At 45.5% G+C, this 14396-nt stretch overlaps 1 protein-coding gene across 4 annotated transcripts in view; it reads left to right on the top strand.

Moving 5' to 3' along the window:
• Kiaa0753 (KIAA0753 ortholog) overlaps positions 1-5605 on the top strand; it is a 51889-nt gene extending 46284 nt beyond the window's left edge. For all 4 annotated transcript variants that reach the window (XM_055613111.1, XM_055613110.1, XM_055613109.1 and 1 more), the window contains 3 exons: positions 134-254; positions 659-883; positions 4123-5605. In XM_055613111.1, coding sequence (XP_055469086.1) covers positions 134-254; positions 659-883; positions 4123-4240 — 464 coding nt within the window. In that variant the 3' untranslated portion in view covers positions 4241-5605. The remainder of the gene's footprint in view (positions 1-133; positions 255-658; positions 884-4122) is intronic.
• Positions 5606-14396: the final 8791 nt, after the last annotated feature.

Below are 14396 nucleotides of genomic sequence, written 5' to 3'. Positions count from 1 at the left end.
CTGCACCACTGCCTGTCTCTTAGTGTGTAAGAAAGATAGCTGAGACTTCCTCATAGCTCATTAGCTACTACCACACTCTTAAGAAGGACACACTCTTTCTTGACAGCAGTCATTTTATCCTTGTCCTTTCTAGACCAGAATATCCCAGCAGTAAGTGAAAGGCCTTTGGCTCCCCATCCAATCAAGATCACCAAGACAGCAGCTCCCAAGGACCCAGATGTGAACATCTTGTTAGAAAGGCCCTGCAATGCCAAGTAAGTGGCAGTGACACTAAATTCTGCATCCCTTTAGTTCCCATATGACAGAGGTTGTTTTGAACCAGGTCTTGCAAACTCTGTGATGGGCCGGTAAAACAATGGTTCTGTGGTGGGCATTGAACACTTGCATTGTAAGGAAGCCTCCAGGACACTTGGCAGCATTTAGCTGGCTTTCAGTCTGCATATACAAGTTGTGCTAACAGTTAGTTTGACTTTTATTTCATCTGTGGAGCAGGAATGCTTGTAGAGTGGGGGATTATTATGGTAAAAAAAAAGGGGGGGGGAGTAGCCAATGGTGGCAGGGTGCTGAGTTTCCTTCAGTATGAGGAAGACAGCTATTGTAGTATAGGAACAGCTTGCCCTTTCTTAACTTGAATGCCTTCATTCTTCTGTGTTCTCAGCTCACTGGAAGAAAGTGTGGGAACAGCGGAGGGATCAGAGAAAAGGGAGTCCTCCTTTCCCTCCATTGGAGAAGATCTGCATCAGAAGGAAGGCCGAACTCTCCTCTTTGTCTCACCACGGATGCGGCACAGCATTGGTGATTACTGTAGTCGATTTGAGCGTTTTCTGCGGCTCATATCTCATGAGGCTATAGGCTCCTTCAACCCATGGCTAATAGCTGAAAGGTCAGTAAAATTTCTGTGTCTTTGTTTATAGGCCAAGGACCAAATTTTAAGCTTGGAGAGGAGCTGGAGAAAGGACTGACCAAGGACTCATTCTTTGTTTTGTGGTTCTGGGGTTCCAGTTGCTGCTCATGGGCAACCTCCCCTGTGAACTGCTCTTCAGAAGCAGGGGCCCATGAAAACTTCTTGGGCTCTGCCACTGGGAGGAGTAGAGTGCCCTTGGGTGTCTTTCTGTCAGGCAGACTGTCAGGCTGAGCTCAGGGTGCCATAAAACACTGTAGCCTGAGAGACTTGAAACACAAGAATGTCTTTTTCACAGTCTGGAGGCTGGGAGTTATCTAAGAATGGAGTGTTTGGTGAGTGTTCCCTTCCTGGCTGGCTGACAGCTGCCTTCTTGCTCTGTCCTCTAGTGACAGAGGTCCTCTGTCTCTTCCTTTTGGGACACTATTCCCATCATGAGGACTCCACTCTTGTGACCTCATTTGAATTTCATTTCCTTCCAGGCTCAGGCCATCACATTGGGAGTTAGGGCTTCAATGTATGAATACAAATACTCAAGTTGGGGCTGATTTCTTGATGCTGTTGGTGAGGAATGTACTCCATCAGAAAGCACAAGTTTTGCTGGGCAGGAAAATAGACATTAGGAACCCTCATGACTGAGACACACTGGCCTTGCACTAGCCAGCAAGCTTCTGACTGCACAGTTCTTACTCACCTCCTCTACCTCCAGGTACCTCCCCGGAGTACCACTTTATTACAATTGCAAAGTGTTTCTTTTCATTGAGCTAAATAGTAGATTTCTTATTTTTTTCCTAAAATGTGCCTCTTATTTTCATTCTTGTTTTATATATATTTATGAGCTTTTGATATCCTGAGCTGTTTCTCCTTAAATTATTGGAGGCCATGTGTTGCCCAGGGCAAGATGTGCACTAAGAAAGAAGATGACTTACGACTTCAGGACACCTAGATTCCAACACAGGACACCCAGAAAAATCCTAAAACCAGTTACAGAGAAATTGCCAGTGAGCATAGGAAACAGCCAGTCCAGACTGGGAAAGGAAGACAGGGGGCATCAGGAGGGGTGTTGCTTAAGGAACACATTACTGAAAGGAAACCCTACATTATGCTGCATGCTGTGCTCAGTGAATGAGAAGTGCCTGTGTGTTTCCCTCAGTTTGGTGGAGAAGCAGCGGTGGGAATAAAGAGAGAAGCAAACACAAAGTGGTCACTTCTGCTTCCAGAAATGACACACATAGTGATTTGGACTGCTTCATCCCTGAGGGTAACTGTTAATAGAAAAGCTAGATTAAAAATAAAATGTGTACACTTAAAGGCATCAAGATACTAAACTAGGTAATGAAGAGTAACTAGGGCAGGGCCCGGGAGAAGACAGCTCAGCCCACAGTGTGGTGCTGAATAGTTCACTCTGGAGGACAACACTGCCACAACCTCCTCAGGTCAGAAGACACAGGTTGGAACCAAAAGTACCAAGCTAAGGTTGGTGAAGTTTCTTCACTTTGTTGTTTATGGTGCTGGTATTGAACCCAGGACCTTGTATATTCTAGACCACTACTCTACTACTAAGCTACATCACCAGGTCTTGTGTTACTTCCAATTGAAACCCTGAAAGTTTGCATTCTCTGTAAGTTCAGGTGACCTGATATAAATGGATCTTTTTAGGAATTCCACTTACTGCCACATCTTCTCAGTTGCTGAGGTGACTCTGGATGCTGATGTTCCCCAGACTCTGTGTGTAAAGAAACATATTTTCTCTGGAGGAAAATCATGTCACCAGGGGAGACTTAAACAGTGTCTACTTTACAGTGAAAATAGGAAGAGAGAGACAACAATAACAGCACATCCACAGCAGCTCCAAATAGTGAAGCTGTTTACAGACTCAAATAGCTGCCTGGTGTGTACATAGAAGTAAAAGACTCAACTTAGCATTTTGCCTGAGGACTGGGAGCTAATCAAAATATAAACATATATCTGAGGCTAATATTTTATATATGCTTTCTGAAATGAGGAATGTATTGGATAGGCTCAGTAGCAAATTAGATAACAGCAGAAGAGAAATTTGGAAGCTTGGAATATGGATCTGTGTGTATATGTGTTGCAGAAAGGCAAACTTAAAGATTAAAAAGTAAAGATGAGGTGATTAGAAACAGAAGACCAAGTAGTGTGGTCTATATAGTGAGGTTATGGACTTAGAAGGAGGGGAGAGTAAGAAAATGAGTCTGAAACAATAACCAGAGAGACAGTGGTTATCATCTCCAAATTAACAAAGGCCACGAAGACATAAGAAGCCCTACAAACCCCAACTAAGTCTGAAAATATTTCCATATGATTTATGTATTAGTTATACAGGGGAAATAGTGATTTATAAGGAAGAAGCCTGGCAGACATCATCACAACTGAGTGGCTAAAGTCAGTAGTCATCATTAAAGGGACAAGCATCTGTGGGGAAGCAGTATCCCTCTTTAGGCATCTGTTCTAGAAATATGTAGCTGATGGTGATTGTAAGGGAATACTGGACAACCCTAGATATGGGGACAGTGTGGCAGGGGGAAGCTTTACTCTTCAAGAAATGTTATGGTCATGAAAGAGACTGAGGAATGTATTTCAAATGAAAGTAGTCTAAAGAGGCATGGCAGCTAAATAGCTTGGACTGGATCCTGGACTATAAAAAGTTTTAAGGGCCTTATTTGGATGGTTGGCAAGGTTTGAATAAAGTCTGTAGGTAAGATTAGATGATGGGTTTTAGCAGTTACCACAGCTGTCTACGTGGTGTCTTTTCTAGGACACACTGAAGTTCTTGAGAGATACCAGCTCTGCAGCGTACTGTCCCAACAGTTCAAATGAAAATGGCTCTTTGTTGTGTGTACATGTGTGTATGTACAGGCATCTGGGATTTGGAGAACCCTGCCCTTTCCCACAGAGAAAGCATGCACCTTCTCTGAGCGGGGATTGGGTCATTTATTTCCAGTTACCTCTATTGTTAGCCATCTCGAGATCCATTTTTGTCTGTTTTGGTGTTCTTGCAGGGTATGGGGATCTAGGTACTACCATCTTAATTCTGGGAGCGCCAGACCCCTCACCTTTTTCTTCTCCAGAATGATCTTGGCTCTTCTGGGCTTCTGGATCTTTGCACAATTTCTGAGTTGATTCACTAGGTTTTCATGAATACTGAACAGCTCCATGTTTGGCTGCCCACGCCTTCAGCTGTGTCCTTTGTCTTCCAGCTTTTCAGATGAGCTGGTAGATGAAGCGTTGGGGGCCGTGGCCGCGGAACTGCAGGATGTGTGTGAAGACTATGCAGAAGCTGTGTTCACTTCAGAGTTCCTAGAGGCCGCTGCATGAGAGCTGTCCAGGCAGGGCCCTCAGATCACTGCAGGAGGGACAGCACCACCCCGTGTCAGCCCAAGGGGAATCTTTGTCCTCAGTTGCCCACTGAAGAGAAATGCCAGTGAGGTCATCCTCACACTGTACTCTGTCTTGGCAATGGTTCTGGAAGTTATAAAAGGGTGTGTTATATTTATTAGTGCCTGAGGAGCACAAGAGGATTATAATGGTACATTTTCAGAATGTATAATTTTGCTACTGAAATGGTGTGTTCATTCCTCTGACTCAGTTTGGAGATCAAAATGTTTTGAAAGGTAATAGATAAAGATATTTCACATAGGGATTCCAGCCTCTGTTGAACCCACAGGGGTGGGGGTGGGAATTAGTGCTAACCCAAGTGCAGTTCCTGTTTGGTCCCAGCATCTGGCTCCTGTTGGTCAGTGCCATTCCTCATATTGTCACAGGGTACAGGACTGGGTGGCAAACCATGGAAGATGTCGTGTGGTGGTGCCACCAAGCCTCTGCTCAGCAGCAGTGGAAGTAGGCAGCCCAACACGTGGGGCCAAGCACATCTTTCTCCAAGGCTCCCTTCCTAAGGGGTTTTCACACTGTTTCAATTCCTCGTAGTCATTTGTTGCTGTTTTGACACATGCTAGTATAAAAGGCATTTCTCTGAATGCAGTAGAGGTTTGAGGACAGGAGAGGGCAGTCCTTCCCCATGCCAGCTCACTCTCCCAGAGGGCAGAAGCTTCTCTCCCCACCACAGAGCATCCAGTCTGGAGGAGGGAGCTAAGGGGATGACTTGAAGACTTTCTGGAGGGAGGTAAGTGGGTGGCTTGAAGACTTCTGAACTGTCCAGAGGACTAAAGATATCCACCCGGCCTTTTGAAGGTCATAGGTCCTATGCCAAGGTTTTTAGAAACTCTGAATTAAGAAAAAGAAAAGGAATGTGCATAAAAATGAGGCAACTGCCTGAAAAAAAAAGTTTGCTTCAGTTATTTTCATGAGGTTTGGTGAAAGAAATGTGAAGAACAAAGGAAAAGGCACACCCAAGGACTACTGTGAATCTAGCTACTACAGGTGCCCCTGAGTGGCTTCCTGGGATTGTTTCTGAAGTACCAGAAGTTCCAGTGATGATTTAAGCTTCTTGGTCATACTTATTTGTGCAAAATTGATTTTTGTTTAGTATTTTCCTTCTTAATATTACATAACCTCAGAATGTAAAGGGCATCAGGGGATTCATAGGTCTTCATTCTGGAGAGTTAAACGTGTGCACTTGAGCCAATAGAAGCACTTGTCATTGGTAATGTAGAGTCATTTGTATGGCAGTTTTTACTATGTTTATTAAAAAAAAATAATAAACTCAGTATTTTAAATTGTGAACATGTCTATTTGAAATAATTTACATTTCCTTTTTCCCACAGGCAAGGTGAAATGGGATTTACAGAAACCACTGAGAATACTTTTGTATTTGATATGAACATAGTGGACTATTTGCCACCTCAGAGAAAATAAATGCTAATAAAACCTAACATTTATTGAGCACATACTAGAGTATTGCTCTAAAGGTGTTCTCTGTGCTAACTCAATGCTTGTGTACTCTGTGTGAGACAGATACAATCACACCCCCATTAATAGATTCGATCAGGAAGGGGTAATTTGGGCCAGCTAGCCAGTGTTCATGAGATATACCATGGTCATGGAGTCACTCACTCCCATGAAAATTACTATGTCATTGTGCTCCCACCTCTCCTTGTCCCCACTTTAGTGTCCCCAGACACTGCTTCTGGAGCAGTGCCTTTGCTACGTACTTCCTGGTACAGCCTGTCCCTGCAGGTCTGGCCCAGCCTCCTGTACAAGGTGATCCCCACTAGCTCAGGTGGTTGAGCCTCACTCACCCCTGCCTTGTGCCCAGGGTCTGCTTCATAGCCCGGGCGGCAGCCTCAGTGAGACACAGAGGTGAGGCACAAGGAATAAGGATTTGGAAACGGGAATTAAATCCTCTGACTCTATAAATCCCCCTGCATACAGCCTGGCAGCCAGACCACTAGAATTTTTGCTTCATGAACACATGTGAGTCATTCTCTAATTCCTTCGATTTTCTCATGGCATGTTTTAGAGAGCCATGCATGAGTTGAGTCTGTTGGTGCCAGAAGAGCTCCCCGCAGTTTACTGAGATGCTTGTATGCTCTTTAGTGCTCCCTTCCATAGGCTGACTTTCATTGCCAGGCCAGACTGTGTCTCACCTGTTTAGCCCTTGTCTTAGGTAGACTTGAGGGCAGGGATTCTGCCTAGCCCAGTGTTGTTGCTCTGCAGGTTCACTTGATTTAATACATAGGGTTTGGATCAGGGTACAGGCCACAGATATCTGTTGACCTTGTGTGACACCAGCAGATGACCATCTATGAAGGTACACATTGGTCCCTAGGGTCCACTACCATTGGCTTCCAGCTCATTCTGGGAAGCTTGTCTCTGTTAGACTGGGGGAGGTGGGGAGCTAGGGGATATCTGGCCCAGCTGCTCCTGGGCCTTAGTCTGGTTGCTCCTGTTAATTGGATTCGGGGCACAGGATTAGAAAGAGAGGTGAGTGGGGGAGGGAAGGTGACTGTTCCCCTTTCTCCTTGGTGTGATTGCCCTTCCTGCACCAGGATGGGGTGCTGGAAGAGGATCAAGTGTCATGAGAGAAAGTTCTTGCCCTTTTCTCTCCACTAAGTCTAGGTCCCTGCATCCCTGATTGTGGAACTCCCTGAGAGTGCACAAAGGAGGCAATGCTAGGAGGGGACCCAGTGGCCACAGGCTGACAGGTGGAAGGGTGATGCAGATCCATATCAGGAAGCTCATCGTGTCCCCTGAGTACAGTGCTAGTGTCTTAGATTAGTGACACTGGTAGGAATTGTACCCTCACTATGACTCCTGGTCACCACTGAGGTACCCTCTGGAGCAGTAGTTCTCAACCTTCCTAATACTGCAACTCTTTAATACAGTTCCTCATGTTGTAGTGACCCCCAACCGTAAAATTATTTCATTGCTACTTCACAACTGTGATTTTGCTACTGTTCTGAATTATATAAATATCTGTTTTCTGATGGTCTTTTGGCAGTTACAACCCACAGGTTGAGAACCACTGCTCTGGAAGTTGCCTCTAAACAAGCCCCTTCTCCTTGCCCATGCAAAGCAGAAGGCAAGGATCTAGCGGTACATCCTTATCAATGCTGACTTCCCATCTCTCTCAGTTGGTGCTAGAGCTGGTTCTGGTCAGTTTCAGCATGGGTATGTATTTCTGTAGCCAACAGTATGGGCCTGGGTTGGAAGGGCTCCTATCAGCCATGCTGTATATTTACTCTTGGTTCTTAGAAAGGGCCTCTCCTGTGCTGACTCCTGTGAGTAGCCCATCTTCTCCTCCCATGGGAGTGCTGTGCTGAGTCCTCTCTCTAGCCTGCCAGATCTCTATCCCTATAACATAGGCGCTATTCTGCTTTTACCAGTCCACCCAGGGCCCCATGTGTATCTTCAGCCCAGCCAGAGCTTACACACACCCTATTAGGTGTCCCTCCATTCCTCTGCCCTTCCTACAATGCTGAATGTGCCCAGTCTCTCTTGATGACTTTTTTTTTTTTTCATCAGGATCTCATGTATCCCCAACAAAGAACGGCCCTAGAGAAGACCTTAGCATCTCTCCTTTCAGTGGCTCTTGACATTGCTGCAGGCCCCTCCCAGGGCATCAGTGCCCAGTCCTCAACAAGATCCAGCCTCTTCCCCATAGAATCATTTATTCCCCTGGCCCTGGGTCCTATGGCTTCTGTCTCTTCCTTTCCCACTCCATTACCTTAAAGTCCTCAGTGGAGAGCCTCCAAAGGCCTGCCCTGTGGTTTTAAAGTGCCTTTGCACTATCTGCAGCACAGCCGTGAGGCACTCTGGCAGTTTCTGGGGGAGGGCTGTGAGGCAGACTGCCCACCTCCACTTTTGTGCTTGACAGATATTCTCTTACACAACATGTTTTCTCCACCCCACCGGCAGCAACCACTATGGGCCCTTTGCTTTCACTACAACCTTCTATCCTGCTCCCTTCTGTTCTTGCTCTTTGGGTTTCTTACCTACACTTGCCAGACACCCTCCCCCATCTTTCTCCTAGTCCCTGCCTGCTGGAGCTCGCTGGCAGAGTCGAACAGTTCCTGAGTGGGGAGTAGTGAGGATTGAAATAAAGCAAAATCACACTACACATGAGATCAGCTCAAGAGGGCTGTCAGTGAGACTGCAGCGTGAGTTTATTCCACAATTCCTTTTTTATAGGCAAAGCAAAAACAAGTCATATCAATACAAGAAAGAAGTTCGTGGAACTGCCAAACTTGTTTTCTAAAACTAATTCCCTATAACAAATGTGGTCCAAGGTCACACAAACAAGTTTTAAGGAACTTGGTGAAACTTCTTTTCTCTGTCTTAAGGTGAAGGCCAGGGTGAAAACAGGTTTTCACTGCTTTGTTAAGCAGCTTGACAAATAAGCAGCTCTCCACACCTGCCTCCTTACCCAGCCTAGATAAGCATTTTTCCTCCTCAGCTTCTTTCCCAAGCATCTCTCCCACCCATCTACTCCTCTGACTTCCTGGTCTTTGTGAGGTCTCCTAAGACCTACTTGTGGACTGCAGGTCACTGGGCCTGTACTGAAAAGCCCTGTTGTATGTTCCTGCCCCCAGCTGGGGTAGGGCCTTCAGTATCTTTAATCTGCCTCTCAGTGCAGGACAGCCCATGTGCGTGGGAGAATTCCAAGGAAATTCTGGCTTAGGTATCTGTGTTCCAGGGGGTAAGAGTTCTGGCCATCCAACACACTCCAACCTCAGGTTCACCAAATCTAAGCTTACTAGAAAAGCCCAACAATCACTGATTACTCAGGTGCACACAGAAAGCAGGTACTGGGGGATATGGAGACTGGGCCACCTATTAGAATTTTTGCAAAATTCTTTAGGTCCCTAAAGATCTCCCAGGAGAACTACATCTCCAAGATACTCTGTGAGATCAAAGGGCTTTAATCATCACTGACCCCTAATGGAGTTATTTAGAGTTATTTACTTGTTTTTTAACACTGCCTCACATTTACCCATGGTCTTAAAATTCCTAAGTGCCTTTAGTTATATGCTGTTCTCTATATGTATCATATAACAGCCCCTTTATGTACCATCAATAAGTAGTTAGGTGGTTAAGATCCCCTGTAATTTCCATGCCTTGGTTTCCTAATCTGTGAAATGGGGACAAAAATAAATGACACCTGCCTAAGGTTATCATGAAGAATAAAGGACATGTCCATGAGAACACAGGTCATCCCTGACTGTAAGTTTTGATAATTATTCACTGTTTTTTTGTTTGTTTTTGTTTTTTTAACAGAACCTGTTAGGAGGGAGCCTTGGGATATACCAAGAAGCTGGGCTCTAGAATGCTCTCCTGACCTCTTTTGTTGTTTTTTCCTGCTCCCTGTCCAGGGTGGATCCTTGCCATGTCCATCTGGACACCTAGCAGCACTTTCCTAACTTTGTCTTTTGCTCCTCTGGGCAGAATATCTGGGGCCTATTGAGCTGGTCTGCTGTTCTGCTTCAAATCCATGTGTTGTCTAGGGCCTCAGGATCACCAGAACTTTCTAAAGTAGATCACAACCATATGAAGTAGGTGCGATACCAGTCCCATTTTACAGATAGAGAAATTAAAGCTTATGGAAAAAGAACTCGATTAGGGCCATCTAGATAGTGACTAGTCCAGAACTATCAATCTTTATCTTTAACCTCCAGATCTAGTGTTCTTTCACTTTATCATGGTCCTGGATACCAGGGTCTGGGGAAGGGCACTACAGTACAAGGGGAGTAACAGGAGTTCAAGCCAGACTTGATAAGGACTACTTTGTGATTGGGAAATCTTCAGCTCACTTGGCTACAGTTTTATCTGTAGAATAGATTAATAATCTCTGTATCACTGTTAGTGTGACAGTCAAATGAGGTTGCAGAATTAGAACACCCAGCCTCCAGGTAATGGAGTGACTTGATTGTTACTATGCTTAATGAAAGCCAGCTTCTGGCAGGGTCCAGCCTAAGCAAGAAAGTAGGAGAAAAGGAAGGCAGATTAGGAGATGGAGTAGATGAAAATGGTGCCTGCAGCTAGACTTGAACTTGGACTCTGTGGCAGGCTGCCTCAACAAGAGAGGATATATGGCTCAGTGTCTTCATATGCTCAGAACCAAACACAGTGGCAGCCATACAGCAGGACCACAGCAACTACTCACTCCCACTAAAAATGAAGACTGCACTTGCATTTGACAGCTAATTGATCTAAGAGTCTACTTAATGGCTGTAGTTCAGTGGGTAACATGCTTGCTTAGCATGCTCAAAACCTCAGATTCAGTCGCAAGCACCAAGTAAACATCACAGTGGTGCACATCTGTAATCCCAGCACAGAGGACTTGGAGGCAGGAGGATCAAAAATTCAAGGTCCCACATGGAGCCACATGGGCACAAACAGCTTTTAGCATTCACAACACAAAGACCTTCCTCTTTCCAAGATGGTCCCTGGATCATTGGCTTTGGCCACTTCCAGTAACGAGAAACAGTCCTAACTCCTCTGCTCTGATTGGTCAGGTCAGAGACACCTGTCCTCTGGAACAGAAGATGGCTCACCATCATCTGAACAATATGGACTGTACCTGCATGGAAAACGGAGGCCGTATTCTCTGAGACAGGAGGAATTGGTGCTGGCCAAGCAAAAAATGGCCAGTAAACATGAAAGAAGTGCACTAGCTCCCTGGTAGAGGCTATAGAGTAGGCACTTGGCACACCAAAGATCCAAGGTTCAGTCCCAACACAGAAGCTAAACAAACATACCATTGTCTTCAGATGAGGTAATGACAAATTGCAATTTACACTAATGTTAAAGTTCAGTGTGTACATAGAAATACAAGGTCAGACAGAATGAAAACAGAGCAGAAGAAAAAAAGAAGAAACGGATTCATTTCTACTGAATGAGGACAGCAGTTGGAATGGTCTTCCTAGAGGAGGTGGTATTTGAATTAGACCTTGAAAGAGGGAAAGGGCCTTCCAGCAGAGGGGACTGTACAGGCAAGGTTTTAATGTCCTGAGGAAGGTAGACACAGGTATGTACTGCATGGTTCAGACAGTACGTGTGCTGGATGGCTTCAGAGGTGAAGCCATTCCACATCATCTCGGCAAATGAACAGGAGATCCTGCTTCATGGCCTGAGGAGGCTAGGTGAATGTTAGGTGGCAACAATGGTTTCAGCCTTATTCATATTTTCCTTCTGGCAAGGGATTTTATCCAGCTTCAAGATGTCCTTGAACTGGAATAGGCAGCTCCCTCCACCCCCTCTTCCCTCACCCTTCCCTTGAAAGCATGGTTTGCCCTAGATTGCCCTCCAGCTCTCTAATCTTTATTCCATATCTAAATGGGGGAGTCTACTGGGAGCCCCAGGCCCTTGCCAAGTGCTCCATCTGTGTTAATCAATCCCTAGGAAACCCAATCCTACATACACTCCAGCCTCACAATAAACTTGGAAAGAGTCTGCAGGCGCCTGGCTTTTACAGTGAATGAGAAAATAGATTGGGGAACAACGGGAACTGTGTGAAGGGCCTTGCAGAGGGGCAGATACTGAAGGCTGAGTGGCCATGTCGGAGGTAGGGGAGTAGCCATGTCAGGCAGAGAGCCTCACTACAAAGCACTGCAAGCTTATCCTATTAATTCTTTGACTTGTGTGTCTGCTCTGTGTAATGGAGTCTTGGCAAGTCTAAGAGCTGCCCAATCTCCCCCCAGCCCTCTAGCCTTTGTCACCCATTTAGGCAGCTCTCTGGGTAGCATTTACTTTCAGAAAATCCAGGCATGTGTGGTCACAAATGGTTGGTCAGGTCTTCATGTGAACAGTCCAGGCTGGGTCTTCAAGACCTATGTTTTCTCTGTAAATGTGTCTGTTCTGAGCTGGAGCCTGATACCAACAGGGGAATGCTGTTGTATTGTCTTATTACCTGTATATGTTAAGGGCCACCTGAGCCTGTGAGATAGGATGCTGGCCAGAGAGCTCACCCACAAAAGCTTTTAAATAACTGGTCCCTATTTACAGCTCTAGGCAGGAGCAAGCCCCAGATCCCCACATGGACACAAGGGACTGTTTCCATTTGAACAAAGGGATCAAAGCAGGGGTTACTGCTAATCTGAAATGTCAGGATCTTTTAAAACCCAATCAAGTCTGATATGCTGGGGCATACCTGTAATCCCAGCTATTTGGGAGGCTAAGGCATGAGGAGAGGAGCACAAATGTGAGCAAGCTCAGGCAACACTGAGTTCATAGCCAATCTGGACAACTTAGGGAGTCCCTGTCTCAGAAGTAAAAAAAAAAAAAAAAAAAAAAAAAAAAGGGGATGAGGTAGAGCTCAGTGGTAGAGCTATTATGTAGCACATGCAAGGCCCACTGAAAAACAGAAACACATCAGGTTAAAACCCTGGATTCTTAGAAACACATACACACACAGATAAATGCATATACAAATAATCACATAAAAGTATCCACATATATGCACAAGCATATGCATGAAAACATAGGCAACATGAGTGCACACATGTTTCTTTATATATACTTATGTGTGACATATACATGGCCTTGCATGACATGTACATAGAAGATTTCTTGTCCAGTTTTAGGGTCCTGGCCCCACCCTTCAACACTCTAAAGCTATTTATGCATGTTCCCTGAACCTAGCATTTTTCAGTATCCTACCCAGAGGCAGAAGGGAAGTTATTACACTCTTGTCTGCAGATGAGAACAAAAGCCCAAAGTGGGGTGGGAGTCCCAGGAAATCACAGAAAGTTTGTGTGTGTGTGTGTGTGTGTGTGTGTGTGTGTGTACGCCTTCTTCCCAGCTTGGGGTTGGTTCCACCTCATCAGCGTTTCCTCTGACTGGTTAGCTATCCCTTACTCTCCATGCATAAAATAAAAAACACTTCATACCCCCACCCCAGGAATTTATAATACTTTCACTAACAGGGGAGCAGGCAGGGGTTGGGGTGGGATCGAGAAATCACTTCCCAGTTGAGGTCTACAGGATCTTGGCAGACTGCTTATAGTTAAGTTCTACTTCAGACAGCTTGACTCTGAAAATCCTAGATGTTCTTATTTCTCCATGAGGAACTATAACAATGTCCTGATATTGAAAACTTCACACAGCTTGTATCAACCTCAACATGACATCCACAGTCTCTTTGATGGTCTGGCTAGGGCGACCCGTGTTCAACACCTGGAGGTTAAGACCCCTTGGCTGCAGCTTCCTGTGCAGGTGTACTGGACCCCTTCCTGCAGAGGGCGCTGCTGAGTGCCCACTGCAGGTTCAGAGTACCTGCCTGGCTCAGTTCACAAGCTACAAAGAGGGTGCTGCTGTGTTTCCTGAAGCTCTCTGTAACTTTTAACCTTGACAGGGCTTTGGGAAATTATTGGGTCTATGCGATGAGCTACCCCCACTATCTTTGTTTGAAATTCACAGCGCTAGTTCCCATCACACTTAGGATGGTCTTGGCTGCACTACCTCCTCTTTGTATAATGCACTCACCCATCCTAGCATTGACCAACCAGGCCTGGCCTGAATTAGCAATGCAAAAATGATGATCCTTTCTGAGCCCCTGGCTTTGAGATCATCCCAATGCTCTGGCATGTAAGGAGAGGTGCTGTCTGGCCAAGATCTTTGCTCAAAGGAAGTGTGGCCGCTATGCTTGCTTGCAGCTCCTGACCCTCTCAAGCTGCCTCGGTTCCTGCTTTCTAAGCCAGACCTTGGGTATTCCTTTTACTCTCTTCAAGAGACTGACAGCTCTTTGGGACTTCTGAGAACCTGAGTGTTCTTACAGGGGCACACATGTCATGTGAACCTGTGACTGCTGCAAGCTAGGCAGCCTGAACAGAATTTTCCTGGCAGCAGAGGCCTGAAAATAAATTTCCTCTTGGAGGTAGAGGGAAGAAAGGATGGAGGAAGAGGGGAGACATACAGACATACAGACAGACACAGAGACAGAAATAATAGCAGCCAGGGAAGCTTCCTGGGTAAGTGTGAACTAGGAGCCTGGAGGTTCTTTTCTGCGGGTTACTATGGTATTATTAGTGTCATAGTTGTGTTTGTGTCTGTGTGTGCATGTGTCATTTATGTTCAC

Source organism: Psammomys obesus, unplaced genomic scaffold (assembly GCF_907164565.1).
Source record: "Psammomys obesus unplaced genomic scaffold, mPsaObe1.curated_primary_1811, whole genome shotgun sequence".
Taxonomy (NCBI): domain Eukaryota; kingdom Metazoa; phylum Chordata; class Mammalia; order Rodentia; family Muridae; genus Psammomys; species Psammomys obesus.
Note: the sequence above shows the minus strand (reverse complement) of the source record. Positions and strands in the feature narration are given on the sequence as shown.